At 41.8% G+C, this 27,765-nt stretch overlaps 1 protein-coding gene across 6 annotated transcripts; it reads left to right on the top strand.

Moving 5' to 3' along the window:
• Nucleotides 1-3,168: 3,168 nt before the first annotated feature.
• On the top strand, nt 3,169-26,199 carry PODN (podocan). Of its 6 annotated transcripts, none has more exons than XM_085511728.1 (12): nt 3,169-3,301; nt 4,071-4,256; nt 6,201-6,461; nt 7,647-7,740; nt 9,246-9,310; nt 12,476-12,585; nt 14,793-14,949; nt 16,361-16,476; nt 18,386-19,043; nt 21,437-21,585; nt 23,624-23,824; nt 25,174-26,199. In XM_085511728.1, exons 2-11 carry the CDS (start codon nt 4,188-4,190, stop codon nt 23,784-23,786), a joined length of 1,842 nt encoding a protein of 613 aa, XP_085367854.1. In that variant the 5' UTR covers nt 3,169-3,301; nt 4,071-4,187; the 3' UTR covers nt 23,787-23,824; nt 25,174-26,199. The 6 variants fall into 6 exon arrangements, with proteins under 6 accessions (XP_085367854.1, XP_015726091.1, XP_085367856.1 ...); XM_085511730.1 differs by having other exon boundaries at nt 3,231-3,301; nt 6,229-6,461; XM_015870605.3 differs by lacking the exon at nt 4,071-4,256 and having other exon boundaries at nt 3,193-3,301; nt 6,229-6,461.
• Nucleotides 26,200-27,765: the final 1,566 nt, after the last annotated feature.

Raw genomic sequence — 27,765 nt, forward strand, 5'->3', positions numbered from 1 at the left:
AACAGGGACAGTGACCACCTGTAAGAATAACATCAGTTAAGTATTTTGAGATCCCAAACTTAACAGAAATGGCTTTTGTTGTTGTATTAAGGAAGCTACCATGAAATGTATGGGTTTTCTTTCATAAAAGAAAGGTTAGCTGTGATTAGTGACTGCTGTGGAAATATCTTAGCTTGGTTATCTCCAAAAGGAATTACTTGCAAAATTCTCCTCAACGCTGGGGGGCTGCATAGCAATGTTTACTGCAGATCTGGGAAGTTGTCTCCTTGAGGATGCTCGGACTGTGTAAAATACTCCACCTAGTGACAGCAGTTGGATGTTTTAACAAAATCCCGCAACAAATAAGGGAAACTCTGCGTTGGATACTTCAGTCCTGGAGCCCTTTGTCTCACAAGTTTGCCGTGTTATTTCATGCAGTTGTCCAACACTTTAATTTGCCTTCTGTGCTTCTCTAGAGAGACAGTCACCCACCAATTTGTTAAATACTTCCCACAACTTACACATCTTTATGTCACTATGCAGGCATGAACTTCATGAAGTTCAGTCACATCAATGTTGGCAGGTTTTAGGCAGCAGGATGAGCTGGGCCAGGCTGCATAAGGGCTGCATGCTGTGCCCCCTATAGGGCATGCTGCAGCACAGTGAGGAGCCCTGGGAGCACTCTTAATAAATAGACACTGGAGTACACTGGGTGTTCCTGGGAGGGCCTCTAGGGCACCTTAGAGCTCACTTGGGGGGCTGTATTTGTACTACTGTGGTCTTGAGTAAGCTTGAGGAGTCCTGGGGGTCCTCTGTTGCATGCTAAGGACACTATAGCGCACCATAGGTGTTATGGGAGCATTCCAGTGTGTCTTAGACTGCAGAGGGAGGATCTGAATGTCTTCTAGGGCACACTGGGAAGCCTCTAGTGTGGCTTAGAGCACATTCAGGGTCTCTGGGAGTGCTCCAGCATGCCCTGGAGTACCCTGGGGGACTCTATGGAGTCCTCTAAGTGCACGCTAGGAAGCTTCTAGGACAAACTAGAACACAGAGGATGTATTTATTGACCCAGGGAGGCCTCTACAGCCTGTAGAAAGCAGTGAGGTTTCTTTCTTTGGAGTCTTATGCATCTAAGTGCACAGAGGGGGCTATAAAACATGCTGGGCAGTTGCAGGAATCTCCTATGGTGTCTAAAATACGCTGGAGTGCCTTGCTGGCCTCTAGGGCAAATGAGGAAGCCTCTAGTGCACCCTACAGCACAGGGACAAGCTCTGTGATTTTTCTGGTTCGCTGCCTATCTCTGCTTACCAGTGGTGGTGAAGTGCGATGGTGGGGAACACTGAGGCACAGAGACACGGAGGAGCTCAGTTGTTGGGGCTGCAGTACTGTGTAGCCATGCTGGGTGTCCAGCTGGGATGAGGGATCAGTGACTTGTGTGTTGTGGCTTTTCCAAAGGGTCAGAAAGGGCTCTGCCCTGTGGGCCTGTTGGGGATACAGCTCTGAGCTGCTGAGGCTGCTGTGACCCCAGGACAGGGTCAGTTCTGTAGGGCCTGAAGCTGCAGCCCTCACATGCCCGGTTCATCTGAGAGCTGTTTAAACTGTCACCTCCTTGGAACAGGAACTCATCGCTTCCTGCTTCACAGAGCGCTGAGCTGGATGTCAGCTCTTGTTTAACGGAGAAGAATAAGATTGCAATAAGCCTGATGGATAAAAGGCAGGAAAAAGTCCCAGCTATGAGAAATCAACCTTCGTGGAAGCAAACCACATGTGGAGAGCAAATGCTGGAGAAAGAAACACAGCGAAACACAACAAGTGGAAAAAATTCACTTATTACCTAAGTAAACAGAGGGGTAATTTGTTGGAGTAACAGCGTGAGCTGCTCTGTACTGTATATCTGAACAAGAATTCATTGCTCAGAGAAGAGCAGATGACTTTATAAGACACTGTGTGGTTGTTCTGGGAAATGTTAGTTATTTACTGTTGGTATAGTAACAATCACCCCAGTAATGCTGCAGCAAGCTCAGAGGAACATGTATGGCGTAAAGCAAGTACAAAATATGCTGGGTCTGTGTCCCATATTTCAGGTAGATTAAAAGCAGTCGTGGATTCTTTTATCATTATTATTATTATTGTTTGAATAGTACTTATCCTCTGGGAGAACAAACATCTTAAAATTCATTTGGATCAACACACAGATGCCAATAGGCAGTTGGCCAGGCTCTGCTGTGCATACTTGGGTTTGAAAAATACTTCCTTTCCTGCCTTGGAGACAAAAACGCCTTTTACTCTCAGTGTTTTGATTGTTCATTTTTTAAAGCAAATGACAGCAAGTTACTTAAAAGATTGTTAATAGGCTTTGCTCTCTGCTTTCAATTAAAGGCACAGCGTCAGCGTGCAGCACTGGACCCTTGAGGAACGTCAGTGTTTGTGTAGTCTTGTTTAAATTGGGTAACTAAAGCTGGAAGTAAAGAATGTTTCATGACATGTTGATACAACTAAACCTTAACCCTCCTGACTGCCTTGTGCCTCACTCCGTGCTTATCGCAAGGAAGCTGATGTAATGCTGCCGACTAAGCCAGCGTTCTTGCACCTTCCTAAATATGCTCATGCTCTGATAGATCTGCTTACACCTTCTGTTCTCTTCCCTGTTGTTTTTTGACTGGGATGTGCTTTATTTGTTTATGCTGTCCATGCCATTTAAAGAGTGACCGTACCAGAATTTAAACTACATTATCAGCCTCATGTTCTGAACCTGAATGTTGCTTTGTTTAGACTGCAGCTACCACTGCAGGGAGGGCACAAAGACTTGGGTCAGACTGGAGATTCTGAATGCAGCTGATTCTAAGTTGTGAGTCCTGCAGTGGAATTTCTTTCCTCCGAAAGCACCAGAAAACCAGAGTGACAGAAGCAGTGGCTGCCTTACACCACTCTGTTCCTCTATCAGAAGACTGGGGTGAGCCGGGGGATCTCCCAGCATCAACACACTGCTGTCCCCTCCCTGAAAACACAGCGTTAATCTTCTTGTATGGTTTCAGGGTGCTGTGATAAAGAGGAGCAAGCAAATCCATTCTGGATCTCCGAATCAGTGAGATTAAGCAGCCAGCTTTGCTTTGTTGTTGTTGTTGTTTCAGTAGAAGCACACTTCCCACAGCAACTTCTGCAACTTACACGTGGCACAGAGGAGGATCGGTTCCAGTTGATATGAGCCTGGAAGAAGAGAGGGAGGAAATAACTTAATTGCTTTAGACTTCAGTTCAGCTTGAGAATACAGCAAGAAGGTCAGATTCTTGGTGAGGAGAGATCCTCTGCAGGTCTTGTGAAGGTACTGTGTGCTGCAGGGCAATCGCCAAACAGGTGGCTGTATTTAAAGATGTAATTCCATTGCCAGTGACAGACAGCTGCGTTGTTTTCTTGGAAGTATTGGTGCCCTTGGAGCACCCTATGCTATAAACAGCGTGCTCCTCTCTTTTTACCAAGGGGAAAGAAATAGGAAATGTGAGATTTTGGGGCTAATAGTGGCTGGAGTAAGTTGAGGGGGAGGGTTTTGATGTTTCATGCTATAATATGGGGCTTAGAAAATATATAAGAGATTGGATAAATAGGTGTTACGTTAAACATTAGGGCTTTGCTTCTGAGACATTTGTCATTTCACAGCCTTTGTACCCCTGGTCCCTGAAGATCAGCTGATGTGTTTAAAATCAGGGGAAATAAAAGGCGGCAAGATGAAATCCAGGACAAGCTGTGGGTCTGTCTGCTCCTGGCTAATCTGAACCAGGCCCCAGGGAGCGGGAGGACATTCCCACCTGGAGTTCAGATTTGGTGTTGAATGCGGCTGAAATGAAAGGTCTGGTGGCAGGCAGTGCAGCTGCAGTGCAGTGCTAAAGCACACGCCGCCTCTGCTGCTGTCAAACCCAGCGTGCTTTCTTTTGGCATCTCTCACAGATCTTGTGAACTGCACTGACAAAAAGCAGTGGGAGATAGTTTCTTGCCCAAGTCTTTATATTCGGACTATAGCTGCTTCCTCTTTCCTTCTCACATTTTCCCATATGGTGATTTGGAAAATTCCTCTCTGATTTTGCTGGGAAGTGCAGAAAACTCGTTGGTAGGGGGTTTTGCCTGTTACTCTGCTTCTGCTGCTCACATCTGAAACGGATCTGGCTCGGAAAGAGGAGACTTGCTCTGAGCTCAGCGTGTGTAACTGACATGGCATGAGCCGAGGGAGCCTGTGGGAGCACGGGGAACGTTCTTCTCCATTCATCTGGTCTCTGACAGCAGAGGTGAGTTTCTCAGCACTTCATTGCTCTATAAGCCTGTTGGTCAGACCCCGTGCTGCAGCCCGCCTGGCAGCCGCGGCTCTCAGAGTTCAGCATAAGTCACTAATTTGCTTAACCTGTTGATAGTGAAGGAGAGGCTGTTTTCTCAGCTGTGTGTGTGTGTTGTGTGAGAACGTGCGTGGAGAACCAACAGATATAGAGGTGAGGTGTTTTGAGTGTCATTCTGCTGTTAGCTGAGGTGATTGTAAGCAATGAGGAACTACTGACATCCTGATGCTTCAGCTCAGCTCTTGAGAGGTCCCTTGTGCAGCACGCAGCCTCTGGGGCTGCACAGCAGCAAAGTGGTTCTGCCTGGACTCAGAAAGGTGCAGCCACAGAAAACCCTGTAGTGGCTTTTAGTGAAACTTCAGTCTATGGGTGAAGGAGTCCGGCAGCAACGGAAGAGTTTCTTAACAAGGATTTGGATTAGGCTCATGGGAATGAATTTAAACGGAGTGAGTTACTTCAGGCTTTCTTTGAACTGAAAGAAAAAAGCCGTGCCTGGTTTTACTGCCTGCACTCCAGATGCAGGCAGATGTTTGTGCATCCCAAGTGTGTCCCGGTGGCACCGGAGCAGCATTCCCTGCAAAGGCATCACAGCAGCAGCATGCGAATTGAGGGCAGTGGGGTGAGGTTGTCTCAGCAGCTCTGCTGTACAGCTGATGCAGTATTTCATGCTTTCATTTTTTCCTTCCTTGGCTCGTTTTCATGCTGAACATTTCAGCTATAGATGTGGAAATGTCAGCATGCAGCAAACACAGCCTGATACTAACCATGATGTAACTTGCTATGGAAAGCGTTGGCACTGTTACAGCAGGGCTGGCTTTGATCTATATGCATCTTTGGGTTTTACTGCCTTCAGTTTTGTTTGTAGACACCTGTAAGAGGAAGCGATCGAGGGGGGAATATTGTGTTATAGATCTGATATCTCGCACTTCCTGAAGTTATTTTCTGGGATTATTTTCTCTAAGATTTCTGAAATATTTCCTGAGGTGAGGTCACCAAATACTGTGGATTTTACTAATCCACTGCTGGCACACTCATATGGCCAATTTTGATCTCACTATTAATATCTAGCTATATCGCCGTATAAGGAAAACCATCTGATCTCGGGTATTTTTTATAAAGGAGATTAATATCATGACATTCAGATATGGAAGCTGTGGAATAGTGGAGCAGGGTAAGAGGGATCAAGCAAACAATGTTAAATGCTTAAAATTACCCAGCGTGTTTGTAGCAGACCAGAACCAAACCGAAACAGTCCATGTCTCAGGCCAGAGCTCTGTCCTGTAGTGCCACCTTCTATTTCTTCAAGTGTAAGTCAATGTTTAAAGACATTAAGATGTCTGTGACTCATAGCAGGATTTCCCAGTGCTTTCCATGTGCCCAGAGTGTGGGGAGTTTCAGCAGGTGCAGGTGGCAGACCCTGGGGCTGCAAAGGGAGCCGTGCTGGTGCTGCCAGCCTGCCCTGTGAGATGGGGTGAGTGGAGTACATGGAAAAAAGCCATGATTTGTTCTGAGCACAAATCATTAAGTGTGAAATCTGAGAAGGGCAAGGAATGAGGCCGAGGGCTGCGGCAGGGCCAGCTGGCTGCTGGGCAGATGCTCCACCGCTGTTTGCATTACTGTAACCTGCTGCCAGCAGGATGAACGCTGAGCACCAGCCAGGCCTGGGAGGTTCAGGTGGGCACTGTCCAGGCGCAGCATGAAGCCCATTGTGGGTTCACAGCTCAGAGGTTGGCGCTGCGCAGTGCAGGACTGTGTACCTTAGCAAGACTCAACTCCCTGCTGATAACTGCATGGAGTGGTGCGATGGCAATTACAGAAATAACATTGCATAACCTCCTGTATAAACCTCCAGGATCATCTGGCGTTTCTCAATATGAACAATGCAATAAACACTGTGAGGGGTCACCAACCCCTCTGTCTGTTCCAGGGGCGATGCCAGCCGGCGGCCGGGAGCTGCTGGTGCTGGTGCTGCTGGCGCTGGGCTGTGCCGCCACCATCGACTTCGAGGGTGTCGTGGGAAGGAGGCGCCCACCGGGCCCGGCCTCCGGCTGCCCCCGAGACTGCGGCTGCACCCAGGAGGGCGTCGTGGATTGCGGTGGCATCGACCTGAAGGAGTTCCCGCTGCTGCTGCCTGAGCTGACCAACCACCTCTCGCTGCAGGTAAAGGCCTCCATCTCCCGGCATGGCTCAGTCCTGCCTCTGGAAGCAGCAGGCCCGGTGCTGGTGCTGCACCCAGTGCACCCTGTTCCCCTCATCCACCATCTCAGGGTCTCCTTTCCCCCACCCCACCATTCCTGTCCCCACACATCAAGGGAGGAAAAAAGGGTGGATTTTTTTCCTCCATATTCTCTCCCCAAGTCCAAGAGAAGAATTTTTGTCCAAAATAAGAATTGCTTTTTGTGGTGCAGGCCTTTGATTTTGAGTTGACTGTGAAAAACATGGGCTAGGCTCCTTTAGTTAATACATTTACTGGCAGCTCTACATGGGAGCTCTATGGCCTTAAGTTACACCAGGCAGGTTGATATCAGGTTGGATATGAAGTCCCTGTGGCACTGAGGGATGTGGTCAGCAGGCAGTATTGGTGGTAGGTGGGCAGTTGGACCAGATGATCTTACAGGTCTTTTCCAGCCATCATGATTCCACAATTCTATGTATTAGTTAAAGTATTTTAAGCAGAGTGTGCCCAGGGAGCACGGATCCTGTCTCTAATGCCAAAAGCAGGAAAACTACTTTGGAGCAGCAGCTGTCACTCTGTGTATTAGCTTGGCTTCCAGTACAGCAGGTCCTTCTTCAGTCTCCTAGATGCTAAGACACTCAATTCACAAATGGTCTAAATGTTAGCAAGCTTGTCAATGAAAATGTGACAGTAATCACTCCTGGCAGTAAAGCCAGTGGTAGGGAATGCAGTTTGACTCTTTGCTCGTGACAAGTTTGCAGCGGGACAAAAATCCTTCATGTTAAAAACAACACTCAAATAACAGCAGCAGTAAACCTGAAGTTCCACGGTGCCAACCTTGTAGCAAATGCTTTGCTGCAACTTCAGGGCTGTGGCAAATGGATGATAGGTCTTGCCAGGCATGATCGCACTCTGTGCTAACAGTGCATAAATTGGATATTTATAGAGATGGACACAGGCTACAGAATTTGCTTCAGGCCTTGAAATGCTGCTGAGTTTTGCTGTATTGGCTTTGAGATCCAAACTTGGCTCATTACGGAGAAAAAGCTGTTGACAATGATTTGACATGGTGGGTTCATTTCCAGATTTTATTGAAGTTCACAGTCTGGGTTTTATTGGGAACTTTCTTGGACTGCTTTGCTGATGATTAACGCTCTCCGTTTTCTTAGAACAACCAGATAGAAGAAATCTTTCCAGAAGAGCTTGCTCGTCTTCACAGATTGGAAACTCTAAATCTGCAAAACAACAGGCTGACTTCAAAAGGTAAGGTGGAAGAGCTGGGAAGGGCAGAGCAACCCCAGCCCTGTGACGGCTGATAGGAAAAGCTGTAAGACTTTGTGGACTGACTTGACTGCAGTGGTTTTCTGTAAGCATCCCACAGATCGTGAAGGCATTTTATCATCTGAAACATAATTCTCAGTGCTTAAAAATGCAGTTGTACTGAACCAGAGGAGGAGAGCTGGCAGCAGCACTGTGTACTGTGGCGTGAGATCCTATCCAGGAAACTCCCTCCAGTCCCTCAGGCACATCAATGCAATGCACTTGAGAACCAGAAATGTCTACATGCTGAATGATTTCCTTTTGACTGACCTTGTTTCTTAATCCACTCGTTTAGTTCAGCCAGTTGCTGCAGTTTAGTCCAGTTTGGTCCTTGCTGAATTAAATATAATAGAAATAATACAGATTACAAATAACTCAAGTTCTGCCCTTTAAAAAACAATGTGATTTTTGTAGGCAGGTGTTGCTTGCTAAGTCTAATGTTTATTGGAGAGACCTGACAACTGCCCAGTCAGGAAAGCAGAAAGAGCTGGAGTAAAAAGTAAGAGAGCAGGGTGCACAATACAAAAGGTATAATTGTTAGCTTTCATGTCAGCCAGTTGCTCTGAATGCTCCTGCAATCTTTATTGCAAAGATAGGGAACGGCTTTGATTGAGAATGCAGACATTTCTTAGAACCCAAAGCGTATCATTCTTGCATAGTACAAGGAAAACTGCTTAATACATTCTGGCTTTAATATTATTACCTTTTGGATGTGGTGTTTCTTTTACAAACCTCAACGCAACCCTAAGTTTCGTGTATGCTTTGATATGGGATTTAGCTTCACCCTTCACTTTTGGTTATCTCAGTGCCAGGTGAAAGTGGCACTTGCACACTTGCCATAGTGACAGAAATAGTGCCTGTGTGATCATCAGTGTGGAGCAATTCAGCTGAAAAGTAATAATTATTGGAGGGCGATTAGCTTTGAGCTGCATCAACTCTGAGCTGGTTACTGCATGGCTACATAGATTGTGGGGAAACAGAATGAAAGAGGAGTTACAACATGCAGCTACTGATGTTATGATGGCAACCTCACAGTCATAGATCATACTGATCTGATCAGTAAACAGCCTCAGATTATGTCCTGCCAAGAGAAGCTATCTGCAGATTCATTTAAAAAGTGACAAAATAAACTTCTCAGATAGCGTGGTTGCTGCAAGCACCGATAATCAGTTGTACAGCAAGTCTATACCTGCTCTGTATATGAATCCTGCCAGAGGGGTTGGCCACCAGCCCTGCCTGCTTAACCTTTCTAATGGTCTTACATTGCTCTTAATGCTCTGTTTTGTTTTGGTTTGTTTTTTATAGTTCTGAAACGGGTTGTTTCAATGAAGAACTTTTAAATCTTGTATTAAAATATTCTCTGAAAGAGAAAGATGCCCTCTGGTACTTCTGAGCAAGGAGGCCACAGAAGGCCAGTGTTTCTAATCAGTATTTTTCTTGTTTTTAAGGGCTGCCTGAGGAAGCATTTGAGCATCTGGAGAACCTGAATTACCTATACTTGGCAAACAATAAGGTAAGAGGCTCACAGGGCTTTCAGAATTCTTTTCTAGCTGGGTTCTGAAAGCTAAACAAGCAAATCTTCTATTCTTTTTTAAAATATATATCCTATGTAAGTATAGTTGTCCTAAAGCGATGTTCTAGTGAAGGTTCGTTTAAGGTCAAGGCAAGCATTGAGTATTATAAAAACTTAGAAGGTACACACAGCAGTATATTTGCAAGGTCTATCTTATGCAACCAAGTGAAACACACAGTTGGTAGCTGCCTGTATGCAAACAAGCTGTGGGGTAATGGTGCAAGATGTTGCCTTTCTCATCAGATGAGGCTGGGTTGAAAAATCTGTGAACAAATACATCCTACTACCTGTGTATATATATGTATATATATACATCCTGTGCCATCAGGATCAGGAAAATGCCATCTGGTTTCCCTGGACCCCCATTCTCATTGGGTGCATTGTGGGGGGATACCCACACACAGTGAAACCAAGCATGTAATTAATTCATTATTTTACCTGCAGTGGTAGGATCTTCTTCAATGAAGAAGATCACAACTGGGGGATACAAGTTGGATGTTGGATGAGTTGAAACATCAGACAGAGCTTCTTTTGCCTACAAATACCCTTCCCTTCCTCTCTCTCTCTCCCCCTGTATATGCATTTATATGCATGTCTGCACATATATTTTATTATTCTTTTAAAATCTGTGACCCTTTGATGTTTCATTTATTTACATGTGGTCACACTGAGATTTCAGTCAGGCCGAGGCATTTCCAGAATCACTCCACGATTTTCTGTATGGAGTTATTGAGAATAGAACCCATTCTTTAGTACAGTAACACTGTGTTCTTTTCTCTCTTTCAAGCACCATTTCCATATAACAATCTTGGCAGTTAATAAGTCCATAAAAAGGAACAAGCCAGTCTGTGACTCATATTCCAGTACTTTGCACTCCGGTTTTCCCTGTGTGACAAAACAAAATGTTTGGGGTTTCTGGCTTTACTGCAGAGGGAAAAGGATCCCAATAGAAAATGCAGACATCAGCGAATGTCAGAACTAGTTATGGTGAGAAGTTGTGGACCCACAAAAATAACACATTTCTTTGTAAATCACGAGCCAGGAGAAACCATATTGGCTTCAAACTGCATCCACTCTGCCCTGGGAAATGCTGCAGATCAAGTAACTGTGGTAGCTGGAGGGGAGCAGGGATTTGCTGGTAGTTTGCTCCTTGTTTTATGGGTTATCTTCACTTGTGATCCCGTCAGATGTTATCTTTCATTAAATGAGCTTAGTTGGTTGGAGAAATGAAATATCATAATAAAGTGTAATAAGTGCTTATTGGACGCAGTAGTTTCCTATTGAATTTTTCATCACACTCATAGTATGTATTAATCACAGTGTAGCTACCCTGAGCCCTGTTGATAACTGAAGGCTCTCCTACTAAACTATAGGCCATATCCTGAGCTGTCACTGTTGTTTACTGTAAGCTGGTGATTTTGGTGGCAGCAGTTTTTGCATCTCCAAATATTCCCATAGTGATGGGGGATTCACTTGGATCCAATGCTTTTGTTTATGGTTTGCTTATGGTACACAAGAAAATTTGTTTCAGACAAATGATACCTTTTCTATAGGACTTCTAAGTTCATTGCTTTGCTGCTTGTTATTAATGGAGAAACAATATCTGCCATATGGAAGATTCCATAGTAAAGCTGCAAGAAAACTGCATCTGCAGAAATGCAGGTTGCTTCTTATTAGGCAACATATCAGATGAAGCTACTCAGTCACCTTGGTTTTGTTAAGTTACAGCAATCCAGCATTAATCCTTCAAGCAATCAGCCACTGGACATCAATCAGTCTCATGGCTAAGTGCTGAAATGCCAAAGATGAGTCCTGTGCAAGTGAAAACTCTCTTTGAATGAAACTTTTCTTTCTTGTGGTTCAGATGTTTCTCATTTCACATATCCGAGCCATTCCTTTTGTTCTGTGCAAGTTATGACCCAATAAACTGGATTTCAGCAGAAAAGCTTCAATGTGCCACTGTATATGAAAATGATTAACTCAATTTCCTGTTTTTTTCACTGTTATGTCGTGATAGTGACATAGTTCTTTCTGATGAACTGTCAGACCTTCCTGATCAGATATGGGTCCACTTGCACGATATCCTATTTCCCAGGTCAGGAGGTGACAGACTACCAGTAAATTCGAGGGCTTTAGAAAACAAAAAAAGTCAGTATCTCTGTAGAAGAGTCTTTCAAAGTCCTTCAGAGTGTACATAAAGTATTTGATTAGTTGTTTCACTAGTACTATAGTTAACATGTGTAAGCATGGTAGCACATGCCTGCTGCAATTCAGTAGTCTTCTGCTTATGCACTAAAGACTTGTATCTAAGCATTGTGCTGAGAATTTCTTTCCTAGCATTAAATCTTCTGGGTTTGTGCTTTCCACAGAATTGCCCTCTGACTCATAAAAATGCAACCTGTGTTCTTGGTTTCTAGATGAATAATTACTACTAGCAGTCACGCAGTGAAACTTGCTGTTGTATCACCCAAACATTCTGTAAAATTAAGCTTTTTAATGGCTGGTTTTCACTCCACTGAGTTTTATTCAGTTTATTTGTTTCCATGTTTTGTTTCTGATTCCTCACTCATTCAGTGAGCAAGGTATCACTGTACAGCTCTGAGATTCCATCTGGTATTCCATCATTTCACTCAGAAATGTCTCTGTACTTTGGGAACCTGGATACTTTGTTGAAGGGGTCATTTTAAATGGATGCAATACTGGCACACATGTGGAATGACATTCCCAGCCTCGGAACCAACAGACTTTCTATTGGGAGTAAATGGTAGGCCGGTATGAGGTGGGTTGGATTTTTTTGGCTCACCAGACTGAGGATTATGACCAATAATAAACATGGCATGTGCTCTCAGAATAACAATTTCTTGACTTCTTCCAGCAAGAGACAGGATCCTTCCAACCAAAACAAACATTCACATATCTTGGAGCAAAAATCTGTCTCCTTCCTGGAGAGATCAGCAAGTGAGGACAATTCATTTTTTAAATTATTCTTCATGCAATGTGCATTCTGTTTCAGAGAAACAAAATCAGCAAGTGTTTTGTGTATGGTCTAATGCTCACTTAAAACACTGCATTTAATTGAAATTCACATCTGTATCTCTCTTTCAGCTGACAGTGGCTCCAAAATTCCTACCAAATACCTTGATCAGTGCGGATTTTGCAGCCAATTATCTCACTAAGATATATGGGCTCACATTTGGACAGAAACCAAACTTGAGGTAAGGGATTGGGAAGTGAAACAGGACTAGAGTTCTGACACTGCTTGGAGGCACTTGATAAGTTTAAGAAATTTTCTGGCTAAGCCGTTTTATTGCCTACTGACATGTTTTGGAAGGAAGCTGACTGCTTGTTAATCTCAGCATGAAGGATCCGACAAACACATTCCGACGGCTTCTAGTAGCTGCCAAGTGCTTTTGCATAGATAAAAATTAAATTATTTCCATTTTGTTTGTGCTACAGGAACAGCTTTGGTTTTGCAAAATGTGGATTAACAGTTAGAAATCCTCATTTTTTAATAATCCATTCATTAAAAAGTTAGAATCATGTTGAGAATACAATACTCAGTACAGCTGAGTATAACCCAACTATATTAAAACTAAGTATCACAAGTGGTTCACACCTTCTGGTCTGGTTTCAAAGGCCTCTGCTAGTTCCAGGTTGTGATTTTGTCAGCTGGAGCCAGTGTAACACCTTGGTCCATCTCAAATTCAGCTGCACACAGACAGACCTCCTGTGAGATACAGACTTTCCCAAAGGTGCTTTGAGTAATCTATTTGTATGGACACTATGGCATCTAAATCCTGCAGAGACATCTCAGGCTCTGTTGATAGCAGTTTATGCATCCAAATTCAGAAGTACTTAATAACAGCTGACCCAGTTGAGCTCCTAGAGCAATCTTGTGATGAACTGTAGAGTGCTCAGTTCCCCCTGGTTTCATTGAGAACAGAAGCTACTCAGAATTTACTAGATCTCATCTTGGTAGATGAAAAGGCTGAATCAGGCATTGATTTCTGGCAGCATCTCATCATGCAAAAAGCTAGATTTGTACACGATTTCCTTAATCTGAGTTACATAAGCTACCGTGTTCCAATCTCGTATTAAAATTCTTGTATTCTTCAGAAATGATTTTCACATACTTTCCCACAACAGCACTCATTTTAATCTTCTGAGTATTGATTTGTCAATTTCCAAGTCTCTGTCCCCAGCAGAGTTAATGGTCTTACGCTCATGCTTTGGAAATAACATTTTCAGAAAGGCAAATATTTAGGAGTTAGAAGTACAGCTGACCATGAAAGGTGAACTGTATTTTCATGTGGCTCTGAACCTCCTGGAGTGTCTGATCACACTATTGTGTTTCCACACAGAGCCCTTCCTTCCTTCCAGAAAGGTGCCAAGTTCTCTGCAACCTGTGGAGAGTCCAAGAACAAACTGTAAAAGAAAACTTTTACACTGTACCCTATTGCAATTTTAACCTGTGTCCATGACTTTAACTGACTACTGCGCCTTGGGTACACACAGGAAATGAAGGGATAATGGAAGTGTGTAAAATCCCATCCTTTCTTTTGTTAAAAAGAACTCAAATTAATTTGTTTGGGAGTTAGACCAATGAAAAACAGCAATTACTTTGTAGGAGTCAGTTGCTTTATACAGAATTAAAACCTGTGTAAGGAAGTTATTGGATAAACTATTTGGTGAATATTAAAGGTTAAAAGAAGGGAAAGCTAGAACCTGTCTTTCTCTAGATCCTAAAAGGTCATTAAAAAGCAAAACTCTTACAAATTTGTTCTTTCTGACAGCATTGTTTGCTCTTTTGAATTCTAGAAGCAGAAGCCAAACTGTTTCCTGAGGTATTTTGAGCCTTCACAGGAGCAGAAAGAATGGAGGGGTGTGAAACAGCCCTTCCTCAGGAGATCTGCAGGTTGATTCTGCTAGTTGATGAAGCCCAGATTTGACTCCAAATATAAATTAAGATTGGAGTTAAGGAGATACCTTAAGAAGTTAAGATATCTATTAATCCAATAAGATTTCTGACCCTTTCGAGTGAGGCCACCACACTGACATGTTTCATTCCTCTTAGCCAAAAGCAAAGCTAAGTCCAAATGGCAGAACTGAAATGCAGATTTCAAAGCAACACAGTCCCAGATTTACATTCATTTTCTTGTTAAGAAGATGAGGCTATTTGTGAAATTCATATTCACAACCAATTTAAATAGACCTAAATTTCAAAGAGTATTCAGACCAATCATTTGGTTGTACATGTATTTATATGCCTTGCCAAATTAAAGGGCATGTTTAGATAACAAATCTAGTTGTCTCGAGGGAAGAAGAATAGGCAGAAATCCAGTTTTAAACAGCTTTCCTTTGGTAAAATGAACACACGGATCTAAATATCTGTTTGACTTTATCTTTTTTCTTCTTCTGACAGATCCGTTTATCTTCATAACAACAAGCTTTCAGATGCTGGCTTACCTGATAATATGTTCAATGGCTCAAATAATGTGGAGATACTCATCATGTCCAGCAATTTCCTGAAATATGTTCCAAAGAATCTCCCTCCAGCATTATACAAATTACATTTAAAGGTAATGACACCAGGGTTTTGTATTCTTTTACAGCTGTGACAAAAGTACTGTGTTTGTATGGGATTCAAACCACACAACCAAGCAACTTTAATTCACTTGAAAACATTCCCAGGTCCCCTGTGAGTCTCATCTACCATGCTTTCAACTGAAGCTATTTCCCAAGTCATTACTATTTTGTTCATAACCAAGAGTGTTTTTGCAAAATATCACAATGCTCGCAGGGGAAAAAAATCACTTTTCAATGTTTTCAGGGGAATGAAAATCATGTACATATGATAGTACTGTTGATCTCTTTCTTGGGTATAATCATATGAATGTATATTAGTACAAGAAGGTAGATCATTCTTCTTGGCCATCCACTAATTGGACTCTTGGTCAAGGTTGCCACTGATGATGGGTTTTTCTTCTGACAGCTGCTTACCCATTAGATGTTGGCTGTGCTCACTAATTCCCATCACTGAGACTGCTGTTCCCCAGCATCAGTGATTTTTTTGTTTCCTACTGAACTGGCAATTTAGTCAACACAGAGAAAGTTTGGATCAGTGAGTCTTCAGTGCTACAGCTTCTCCAGCAATCGTGTAATGCAGAAGTTGTGCTAGTATCTAGTCTCCAGCATTTTCTGTGTCATCTGATTTTGATAAAAATACTTTGTAATTGTCTGTGCTTAACTTTGTTAACAATGGGAGAGCTGCAGTGGTGGGGAATCCTAGTTCCGTTTGTTCCCAGTGTTGACAGCTCCTTGGACGTCCGTAGACTGAAGTCTGTTTATAGAATCATAGAATCATAGAATCATAGAAGAGTTTAGGTTGGAAGGAACCTTAAAGATCATCTAGTTCCAACCCCCTGCTGTAGGCAGGGACACTGCCCACTAGACCAGGTCATTCACAGCCTTGAATGCTTCCAGGGAGGGGGCATCCACAACCTCTCTGAGCAACCTGTTCCAGTTTCTCTCCACCCTCAAGGTAAAGGATTTCTTTCTAATATCTAGTCTAAAACCACCTTCTTCCAGTTTAAAGCCATTTCCCCTTGTCCTGTTGCTACCTGTTCTGTTCTCTCTCTGGCTGTCCTGTCTTAGAAAATTCTGAGCAAACTACAGGGCTACTTGCTGGAATTACCCTGTAGATTGGCACATAGGTGCAAGGGCTGAATGAATACAAAGTGAAACCCTCCTGGAGTGCCAGACTGTAACTTAGCCTAAAAAATTCAACTGGAAATCAGTTGTTGTGCTTGGTTGTAATATTTTTTTTATCTAGTATTTGTATTTATTTCTTAGGTGGAATTAAAACATCCTGTGAAACACCTAATGTCTAGCTATTTTGAATTCTGATTGTCTGGTAACAGCTGAGCAGAGCCTGTGTGTCCTGTATTGTTTCATACTAAATAACGTGTGATGTGCTTCTGATGATTCTAGAACAACAAACTAGAGAAGATTCCCAAAGGAGCCTTCAGTGAACTTACAGGCTTGAGGGAGCTCTACTTACAGAATAACTACTTGACTAATGAAGGAATGGACAACGAAACTTTCTGGTGAGATTCAAACCTGTAGTCTGCAGCTGTGTCTGTGTCTGTCTGCCTCCTCTACTACATCTGTGAGGAAAAGTGTAAATACTTAAAGTACACTTCTTAAAAACCGTGCTGTTATGCATTCCTCTGCTAGGTCTAGATGAAAAGACATAGATTCAGATACTGTCATTGAAAAGCACAGGTCTTGGTGAGTGGTTTGAATTCACACACTAGAGTTCCATCATACAGAAGATGGAACACTGTACATCAGACCACATCACTGCTTGTTTGCTGCAGACCCAGTCACAGGAGGTGCTAATTGCCCTCTGAGAAGAGGCAATCTAGAATATATGGTGGTGCAGGCTGCTCTCTGCTTTTCCAAACAAGACAGAAGTGAGGCTACTCTAGATGTCTCAGTTTCCAGGGCAGTTCACTAGGAGTTAAGGTCAGACCTTCACCTTTGCAATGTCACTTGTGTTTTTTCTGTTTTAGTGACTTGAAAGCAGCCACAGATCCACAGTTGTGAATTCCTATCTGTACCCCAGTAAGCAGGGATTGCTGAGTAAGAGGGGATGTAATGGTGCTGCTCAATAGCCAGATGGCTGCAAAAGCTTTTCTACAAACTGGTACAACTGAAATAGCCTTTGGCTGTCCTAAATTTACCATTTGTTTCTGCTTGCACTGAGTGCTGCCCATGTTCTACCTAAAAATCCAGACCACATAATCTGTCCTGCCTATAACTTGCCATGAGTTCTGTAAACTTTTCTGATCTCTAAAGTTGAAAAAATCTATTTCCCTTTTCCATGAACCACTCCCAGAAACCTCCCAGAGTAATTTACTTTAGTTCTGCTGTGTCACCCTGCAGGTAATGTTGGACATAACACTTCTGTTAAGATTTTGGTGCACACGGTGCAGTGGCTGTAGCTCAGGCAGCAATCACAGTCAGCAGGCAGGGGTGGATGTTACACTTTGCTGTACAGTACCCAGGCGAGGGAAGCATTACAGATTGCAGTAATGAACTGTTTTACCCAGAAAGTGTATTTGTTCATTCAGACTATGCTTGGAGAGCTCTGAACAACAGTGTAGTAAACATTAAGTAATGTCTGTAATGTATTTGTTCTTGTATTTCCTGAAAGCTTTCTAGTCTTCTGCAGTGGGTTATGCAGTGCCATGCAGATTACAGTCTCCTCACAGGAGCGCCTCAGTCTTGGCATGTAACACCACTGATCCACATCCAGTTGGTATAAGTGGCTGGTCTGAGGATTTATTTTAGCTTCAACTGAGTCTATGGAATCCAGATTCAGTAGCTTACACAAAGCAGATCTACCCTGACTCACTTCCATAATACTGGAGGGTCAGGAGAAGTTCAGTATCTTAGTCTAGGGCACTGAATTAGCATTTCTAATTTTCATTACAGTAACATTTCATCGTCTCAAAAGCAGGCCTACTTTTCAGTTTAAATATATGGTTTCAGAGAGAAAAATTATTCAGGCTGTTACTGTGAAACGAAGAGCAAAATTATTCTGTGCTTAGTGATATTTTCATCGTATCATTCTGTGGTGTGTGCACTTAAATTTTTCATGTTGCTATATGTAGTGGCAAATGAGAGAACATTAAACTGCAAAATTGATCTCTGAGCTCAGGCAGGTGGCAGGGTTTGAATATCTGTGGGCTCCAGCAAGTTCTCATGCTGGTGTGGCTGGGGAGCAACGGCACTGTTTAGTCCTGTTGCCTAATGGCAGCGTGGGAGCTCCGTTTTATCAAGGAGCTGTTTTACATCAGTCTCATAATGGGACAAAAACTGGCAGTAAACAGGGGGTTATGCCAAGCAGAAAGTCTCTAAAGCAAAGGCTGTAAAATCCTAGGGAAGGTTGATTATTGTTTCACCTTGCAGAATCTAAATGGAGAGTGTTTTCTTTCCTGCTTTCCCAAGGAAACTGTCTAGTCTTGAATATCTGGATTTGTCCAGCAATAACCTCTCACAAATCCCAAGTGGTTTGCCTCGAAACATCATCCTCCTTCACCTGGAGAAGAATGCAATTAAGGTGATTGGCAGAGATGTTCTGACCCAAATTAAGAACCTTGAGTATCTCCTGCTCCATAATAACAAGTTAAAAGCTCGAGGTATTCACCCATCAGCCTTCCAGGGCTTGAAGAAACTGCACACCGTCCATCTGTACAACAACCTCCTGGAAAGGATTCCCAGTGGGCTGCCTCGACGGGTGAAAACACTCATGATCCTGCATAACCAGATCTCTGAGATTAACAGGAATGACTTTGCAACCACTTACTTCCTTGAAGAGCTGAACCTGAGCTACAATAAGCTCAAAAGTTCCCAGATCCATCGGGAGGCCTTCCGTAAACTGAGGCAGCTAAAGTCCTTGGATCTTTCTGGAAACAACCTCAACACGGTGCCCTATGGCTTTCCAAAGAACTTGCAGGTTCTGAAGCTGAAGGAAAATGAGATAAGTGACATCCCAAAAGGGACTTTGTCTGGGATGACAAAACTGCGGGAACTGTATTTGAGCAACAATAAACTGAAAGTAAACTCAATTTATTCAAGAGCATGGAGGGAGCTCAGCAGTCTCCAGGTAGAAACATCACCTTCTCTTATTGTGGTTGTAATGCTAATATCCTCCTCTGTCTGCCTAAGCCAGTTTATGTAGCACCAATACTAGCTCTGCTTGGAATGCGTGTTTTGGGCTTGCATTTTAAGTGCCATGTGCTCTGTTTCTAGCAAGGTTGTGCTGTTGTGCCAGAGGTGAGTACCTCCCACTGCTGACCAGAGCGATGGTCCACCATGTATTGCTAATTCTGGGAAATGTTAAGACATTTTTGTTTCTCAATCCTAACGCTGTCCTTTATTTTCAGCCGAACATTAATGAATGTTGTCAGTAAAACTGAAACTGGGTGTTTCAAACAGTTTGTCTTCTGAAAGATCTGAAATCAGCTCTGAAGAGAAAGGACAGGAAGAAGGAATGCATAAACAAAACCACTCTTAATTTTCAAAGCCCCCCACATCAGCTTATAGCTGGACAGGCCAAGCTACAGGATTTAGCAGCTCAGCTGGCTAAGGCACCTGGATAGCAGTTAGGAGGTCTGGATCCAATCAGCAGCCTTGTCATTTGCTTAATTGTTCAAGAAAGTTAAACACAAACCATAAGGCAGTCAGGAACAATCTCATTTGTGCTGTGCAAAATGACCTTTCAGAATTGTTACACTGGCTGAAAGATTTGTCTGCATTTCCTTTTAGTTAACAGCCTGTTTCCTGCAGTAAAGGGTATTACCTATGTCATCTGGTAACCATCTACACCATACAAGCTAAACTTGTACATCTGAGAGCAGATAAGGCATAAAAGACATGGAGTGTATGTTTTACCAGCCCTCAGTGTATATATTTTGCACTTATTTGGTGCCTTGGTGACATGTGAGTGTGCATGTATGTGCAAACAGATCAGAGACAGAATGAAGTTGGGAAGGAAGATGCTGATGAGAACTGTAGATACTGGCATCATTTAACTGCAGTAACTTAATGAAATGCAGACATTGTCACCTGTCTTTTTTTTTTTTCTCCTCCAAACTAAATAGACCTGTTACCAGCTTTAGCCATTGGTTGGAATTAATAAATTACAAGCTTACCTTCTTGAAAGGCCTGATTCATTGCAGCTTCACATCACTTTTATGCTGCTGTCATTCTTTTGTAGTTGGTGTCAAACCAGAGTAATGCATTGCTGAGTCAAACTCTGGCCCTTCAGCTGCAGCAAACCCCACCCCTATTGAACAGGATTAAGATAATAGGCTGTATGCAAGATTCTGTTAAACTAACAATCTTTTTTTTTCTCCCTTTTTGCTGTGACTCTTTCTTGAGCAGCCTTACTACTTGTTAAGCATTTCCATGATAGTATTTATTTATCTTTTTTCACCACAAAGGGCTTAACTCTGCAATAGGTTAATGAGTTGGTGCACCGGAGATTTGACAAATAACCATCAGGTCTAAGATCCTGATCGTGCAGGTACTTAGCATGCGGTCCTGTCCACACTGTTACCATGGAAATCACTGAAGGCTGCCTGCAATTGCAAAGCTGCAAAGCTGGGTATTTGCATAATTGTTTGCCAGACTGGGGTTATGTTGAGAATAAGAACAATGAAATCATGACAATCCTGCAGAACTGTAGCTGAATAATGTGACTAGTGTGTCAGCTTGGGAAGTGCTACATATAGCATATAACACTTATTTTAGTCAATTTCTTTGCTGAAAACTTTGCTAAGAAATTGTCATGACCTGTAGTCCTGATGTCTTCATACAGTGGTACGTGTGAGAATATTTCCAGGTGTTTTCATGTGTGATTTTATCTACCATAATTGTAGCTAGTGAAGCATTTATAGTAGCAGCTTCCAAGGAGTTCTCAAGCATACATGAAACCTGGTCTGCCTTTAATTCACTGTGTGTAGTCATGGGTTAAAGCCTGAGGACAGAGATAAAGAAGTGTCGGGGCTGCTTAACAAAACAGCGTGCATAGCATGTCCTGTGAAATTGTGATGTTAAGTGGTAGCGCAAGAGAGCAGAACTGCAGCAGCCACCCTTACCTGGATGCGAATTAGATTAACTCAGTTTAAGCTACAGTAAAGATCACTTCAGTTTTCCACTATGAACTCAAACGGAGCCTTTCTTCATGGATGACAGCCTACAATTTCCATACTGCACACAAACACAAATCCTGGATAAAGCTTTACATAAACATCTCACTTCTGTACTGTTATCATCCTAAGTTTTTTATAAGTGCATATGTGTGTTATACACATATAAATGTTTGTATGTTTGCATGTATATATTTATAGAAACAGTGGATAACATTTGGAAGGAGAGGTGTGTGTATACACCCAGCTTTTGAAAGCTCATTTATTGTTAAACTTCTGTTTTTGGAGTGTTGCTAATATTCACACTTGATTATTTATTTAACCCCTTGTTGTCTCTTCCTTACAGTCACTAGACATGGCTGGCAACCAGCTGACTTCCATCCCATCAGACCTGCCAGAATCTCTGGAGTATCTGTATCTTCAGAACAACAAGATCACAGTTGTTTCAGAGACCGTTTTTGAGTCCACACCCAAACTAAAGGGAATTTACCTCAGGTGAGTTCAGGTTTCTACTTCAACACACAAAATTTTTCTTTTTTATCCACTTTTCTGTTGCTTACTTTCTAGCAATTGTTTAAAATTTTAACTTTCTAAATAAGCATCTTTGCTTCATAGAAATTCAATGGAGCTGTGTTCAACTGCTGAGGAAAGACATGGACACATAAAACGTGCTCTTCAGTGAGGTTTTCCTTTCTGTCTGTATGAGAATGGATTTGGCATGTTAGAAATTCCGGGAAGTTAATGTTTAACACTATCTCATATTCCAGTATTCAGACTAAAGGTTTACAGCTTAGGTATAAGACTGCAGCTCTGCCCATGTCTGTTGGCTCTGGCTTTTCATAGTGTACAAAAACCTCCTGTCATGAGACTTACAGGACTAATCTTGATGTGGTGCGTGTTTCTGTGATAGTTTTGTCAGAAACAGATGTCAGCATTATCAGTTATCACAAATGTGACAATTACACAACTAAATTTAGAAAGGTTTTCTGTTTTTTTCCCCCCTACTCTGTCAATTGGATGAGAACCTTGTTTATTAAACTCTATTTTACAAGTAGCAGATGACAAACTTTTTTTACACCAAGTGTAAACTCACCATAAAGTAAGTGATTTAAGCAGAGTTACTAAGGACTTATACCACAAGAAGGGAAGCCAGGATCTGGCCTGGTAACATATTCAATTTTAATCAAAACAGAACATTAATGAAAATAGTGCTTAGAAGTAACTTATGAAACCCTATGGAATATGTGATTAATGCCCTTAAGCACAAGACTAAACGTGGCCTTGTTTTGTCTGTATGCAGTAACACTGTTCTTTAGTTCAGAATCATACCTTTTAGATGAAAGCTTCCATACCAAGCAAATAACATTAAAAAGTCTGGTGTAAATTAGAGCAGTCTGTCTATTCAGCTGCTCACATTTATGAGATTTTTTTGTGAATGCTTGGATGCAAACCAAAAACCACATACCACATTCTATATTTCTATATAAAGAGGAAAAAAAAGGAATTTGCAGAGCTGTTAACATATTTAGGAGGCGACTCCACCCATGTTAAACTGCATTTCCTAATGGGAGGCTATTAGTCCCTGTAATAATGTGACACAATAACATATATCTGGAATGTTAGACAAAATACAATTTGAAGCATGTTCAGTAGTAAGAATGAAGCAGGAAATGTGAGGGGTTTATTAGTTATTTATGTTTTTGGAAAACAATGTAACAGATGAAAAGTTTCTGCATATGTTTCTATGGAGATGCTTTGTATCAGCATTGCATGTATTGTGGGAGAAGCATTCAGCTGTCAAGGGATGGCATGGGATCCCATGGAAAAGCAAGTAGCACTTTGAAATGTGGGCTATGGAGCAGATGTCTTTTCTGCCTGAGAAGGAGAACGCAGTATGCCAAGGGAAGGAATCTGTGGGGGAGGAATTCCAGCACTATGATTTTTTTCCTTGCAGAATACAATTAAAGAGGTGGTCATACGGGCTGGGGCAGAGGTTTTCGAGAGCTTGAATAGTGAATGAGAAATCAGAGGGAGATGCTTAACGTTTCCTAGTATTTTCCTACAAGGTCCTTTGCAATGATATGTAGTGCTGTCAGAAAGCTCTGTTCAGTCACTGTGTTTGCCTATTTTCCTTCTCTTTTTCTGTTCAGAGAAGTCAGTATTCTGTTTGCAACTCAGCGTGCCTGGAGGAAAAAACAGTGATGGATCTGGAGGGAGGAACATTGGTTTTGAGCTCTGACTTTTTACTGTCAGTCAGGACCTTTGCACACCATTGGGATCCTTCAAAGATGGTTTTCTTCCCATATTCATCATTCTACAGTTCCTCATCATTGTTCTACACACAAAGAATTCAGTGCCAGTGTTTTAACAGTTCTGCTTTCTTTCCAAGGGCTTTCATTTCGAAGTGCTGTCCTGTGTCACTGTAAAATTAGAGTAACTGCTGAATGATTTCCTCCTACTTTCCTCTCATTTCTCTGTTGGATATGGAAACGGGCTGGTTTTAACAGAAGGCTCTTTTTTTGTTTGCTTAAAGGTTTAATAAGATTGCAGTTGGAGCACTGAAGGTAAATACCTTCCAAAGTCTACAGCACTTACAAGTACTGGATATTGAAGGGAACCTTGAATTCAGCAACACTTCAAAGAATAAGGATGACTCAGAAGAGGAATTAGAAGATGAGGAAGATGAGGAAAACTGAGATAAAACATGAACTCACACAGGCACACTATGCGGAAGGTAACAGCTGGAGATTAGTTAAATCACAGACTCCTGTGTAAATAATTCCAATTTACAAGTATGATTGAAGCTTAACGGGAGTGTCTGAGCCTTGGGTTCAACAGCTCTCACCCAAACATGCCCAGGAATTGCAGAATCCAAAAAGGCAGAAAACACATTAATTTTAAAAAGAAACAATCAGTAAATATCTTCATTTTATTGGAGGCAGTGAACTTCTCATGGTGGCTCCTGCTTATAATCACAAAGTTACAGTAGATAAGGATTGTGGTTCTTATTTACCTGCTCTGGTTTTTTCCTCCTTTTTTTTTAATTTTTATTTTTCAATAAAGGTATTTCATGATATCATTAAGTAGCTGGTTTAAAAGGAAAACAAAGACCAAACTGCAAAGTTTAATGATGCAGAAGACCGTGTGAGTGGAAAGTGGATTAAAAAAAAATAAGACAAATTAAAGGAGGGTAGACCCATCAGTGTCTGTTAAACATGATGCTAAGAAGTAACATCAATTTTAGGCAATTCTTAAATCACTGACCACTGGAGCGTGTAGGAAGGTAGTACTATACTTGGAATATTTCATATGGAAAGAATATCCACTTCAGGTCACTTTGGGAGGCAGTATGTACAGCCATATCCTGGTTAAGGATAGCCATGCTTAAGTTCTTAGAACAGCCTATGATTTGCTACTGGTAAGTAAGTCTTGGCAAGAGTACATTGATCTCTTCACTCAGACTTACTGAAAAGCCTCTGGGCGGTTACAAACTGCAATTGCTGTTGTCTTTAATTCCAGACTGGTAATCCTGAATTTAAGATCTCAGTATGCTATAACCAATCTGGACAGCCACTCTTTTGTATTCAAATGCAAAAGAAATAATGAGGAGAAATTGGTGTTTGAAGAGTATGTACTTTTCCATAAGAAAAGACATCTCTTAAGCCTTTCATACTTAAAGGAGTTGATGAGGTTCAAGATGCTGCTGTCTACTACTGAGGAGTTAAACTCCAAGACTTTGAAATGGAAATAAACGTTTAGCTTAGTCCCAGATCAACGTTTTGTCATGGAGAGTGACAGAAAGAATTGCTAGAAATAGTGCTAATTCACTGAAAAGGTGATGAGGATTGGAAAGGACAAAAACTACTTGAGAAGTCAAAGAGTAGAACTCCAGGGTAGGCTGTGTCAAATCTTGGTGAGAAAAATAAATATATGTAATCCAATATAATTATTAGAATATATGCAGCTTTATCAGCACATCTATGGTTTGGAGCATGTGCAACTTTTCAGCAGATACTAAATTTAGCCTGCTATGAATTCTGTATTCCGTTATGTAACTGATTTTGTTTTTCTCTTGTTTTGCAGCAAAGCATATGGAAAATTACATATATTTCTATGTGTATATATCTATATAGATATATATAGAACACTTAGCAGAATGTGCAATGAATTATCCAGAAACTGTCATGGCACTGGGCCAGGCTTATGGAAGACAGTGTGTTGCAGTGCCTTATTCAGGGAGAGACCCTGAATGCCTTTCCAAAGCTTCCAAATCATCTTATACAAGACCCAGGATCATAAGGGATTGCTTTGGAACTCACAAAAGCTGGCTTTTGTTCCTTGTTTCTCTTCCTTCACTGTTTCCATCTGTAATAACAATACGGGACTGTTTTGAACACATGCCTTCAAATGCTGTTTTTGTCACTGCATTTTAAGTGAACTATGTATTATGCTTCTTTTCTTTTCTTGCACCCCAAAGAAGCTGTTGTTGATCAGACGAGATGGATATTTGCAGTAGTTTCATGTGTGGAGCAGTATATGAAGCATTTGGGTCATCAAGCAGCTGCAATAAGTCTGGATTAAACTATTCATCTGTTAGAACAATGTGTATATTTGGATGAGAAAAACAAAATAAGGCTGGATCCCATAATATTTTGTCTCTACTGCCACTGCCTGCAGTATATGCCTGTTTTAGAAAGTTTTTAAGACACAACAACTGGTCTTATGAATATATATATAAAAAAACCTATGCCTACTTCCCAGAGGTTTAGTATAGTTTGTGCCTTGCTGTTGTTTGACCACATGGCAGTTGTGTGGATGTCTTGGAAGACACGTCCAGAAGGTTGAGTATCAGTATGCAGTATGATTTATGCAGTAGCATTTTTTTACGTATTTTATATCATTTATGATAAGAATCAGAAGTGAGACTTAATGAAGCAAAAGAGATAAATGAGTGAAAACTGTGAAGTGTCAACAGAAAATTGTTTATTTGAAGTCTTGTGACAGAACTTGTTCTCATAATCTCCTGATTTAAACCCTCACTGTGGAGTACTTTCAGCTTCTGTCCAAATCATGGAAAATAAACCCAGAAAAAGAAGATTTACAGAGGTACTGGGATGGCAGGGTTCCTATTTGTTTATAATAGCCTTCATCTGAGGTGGCTAATATGTTTGAGGAAATGCTCTTTTCTTTTGAGGATTTCTGGTCGAACACATGTTGTTTTGCACGCTGTATTCCAGGATTTACTTGGAAACAGTTGGCCTGCTTTTTAACCAGCTGTTTTTCCTGATGGTGAAGACTTAATTCCACACTCTCCCTTTGGGGTCATGTAGCACATGACGGTAATTTCAAGCTGATATTTTCTTAGACAATTTAAGATGGTCTTAAGTCACAGAAGGAAAGATTAGTTATAGAAAAAAACAACAAACAACCCATAATGTGGCCCTGAACATTTACAAACAAAAAGCAACCAACATATCAAATACATTTTTTTAATATCAGCTGTACAGATGAGCAATAGAATAGCATTCTGACTTTTGGGATAGATTTGTACGTGAAATATTTACAGAATGGAGTTCAAATGAATGAGTAGTTTCTAGTGGCAAACCCTGGTGGCAAGTTTTGCTAGTCCTTGGTGAAATAGCTCTATTTATTATACTCATAAGCTGACCATTTGCACAATTACACAGTTTGATGTTGAAGTGTTTGATTATTTTTCAGCTTCACTGCCTTGCTCTGTGACTCTGTGAGAATCTGTGCATTCAGTCTGTCCTTTGGATGGGACAGTTTTTCTCAGCAACAATAAGAAAAAAACCTCACTGCTCCCCATCACATTAAAAGCCAAACCAAGCTCGTAGTTTGTTTAGTTCCTCTAAAAGGATAAAAGGCTCTGTGAGAGGTTATAAGGAAAAGTCAAGTCTGCAAGACTCAGCACACACATTTTTCTTGGCCTTTGGTGGAACAGGACCCACATACAAAGTCTTATTTTTATGACCTTCACTGAAAACAGGGAGAGCTGTGAAGCTGGCTTCTCTTCAGGCCAAAAAGAGGCAACGTAACCACGTGACATTCTTCCTGTGAGATGCTCAGATTTGAGAAAGAGAAGAACAGCAACTTTTTAATGCTGACATAGACGTTATGGATAGTGAAATGCTGAAGTCTGAAACATTCAGTTGGCAACTTGAATCCTAAGTGTGCATTTGGATACGCTCGGTATTCATGTGTGGTCTGTATGTAAACTTAGATCTGGGTTTATTTGTTATGTTTCTTTTAAGACCATGTTTCCTCATTACAGAGGGTGCTGCACAAAATGGCATTTTTCTGAGGCTGGATACAGTTTTACCCAGCAGTAAGACTGCAAATGCAGCACATAAGCTTTAAAGAAGTCAGTGGGTGCCAAAAATAGCCCGTGGATAACAAGCTTTTCCTTCAGATGGTGGGCACATAGCCCAGCTCTGCTTACAGTGTGGATGGGGCCCTTTGCAGCCGTTCTCTGTCTCTGTTCATTTAGCTCCAGGCCTCATGGCCGTACCCTCCCAAAGAGGGCCCAGCACCTTGTTCCACCTCTGCACCCCTTTCCTCATCACATTCCCCTCTAGCTAATCTTGGGGGCTTCGTGTTGTGGGTTTCCTTGGAAACAAAGGCCAAGAATATCAGGATATGTAACCTCCAGCCTTT

Source organism: Coturnix japonica, chromosome 11, assembly GCF_054131305.1.
Source record: "Coturnix japonica strain WE chromosome 11, WE-NBRP24, whole genome shotgun sequence".
NCBI lineage: Eukaryota > Metazoa > Chordata > Aves > Galliformes > Phasianidae > Coturnix > Coturnix japonica.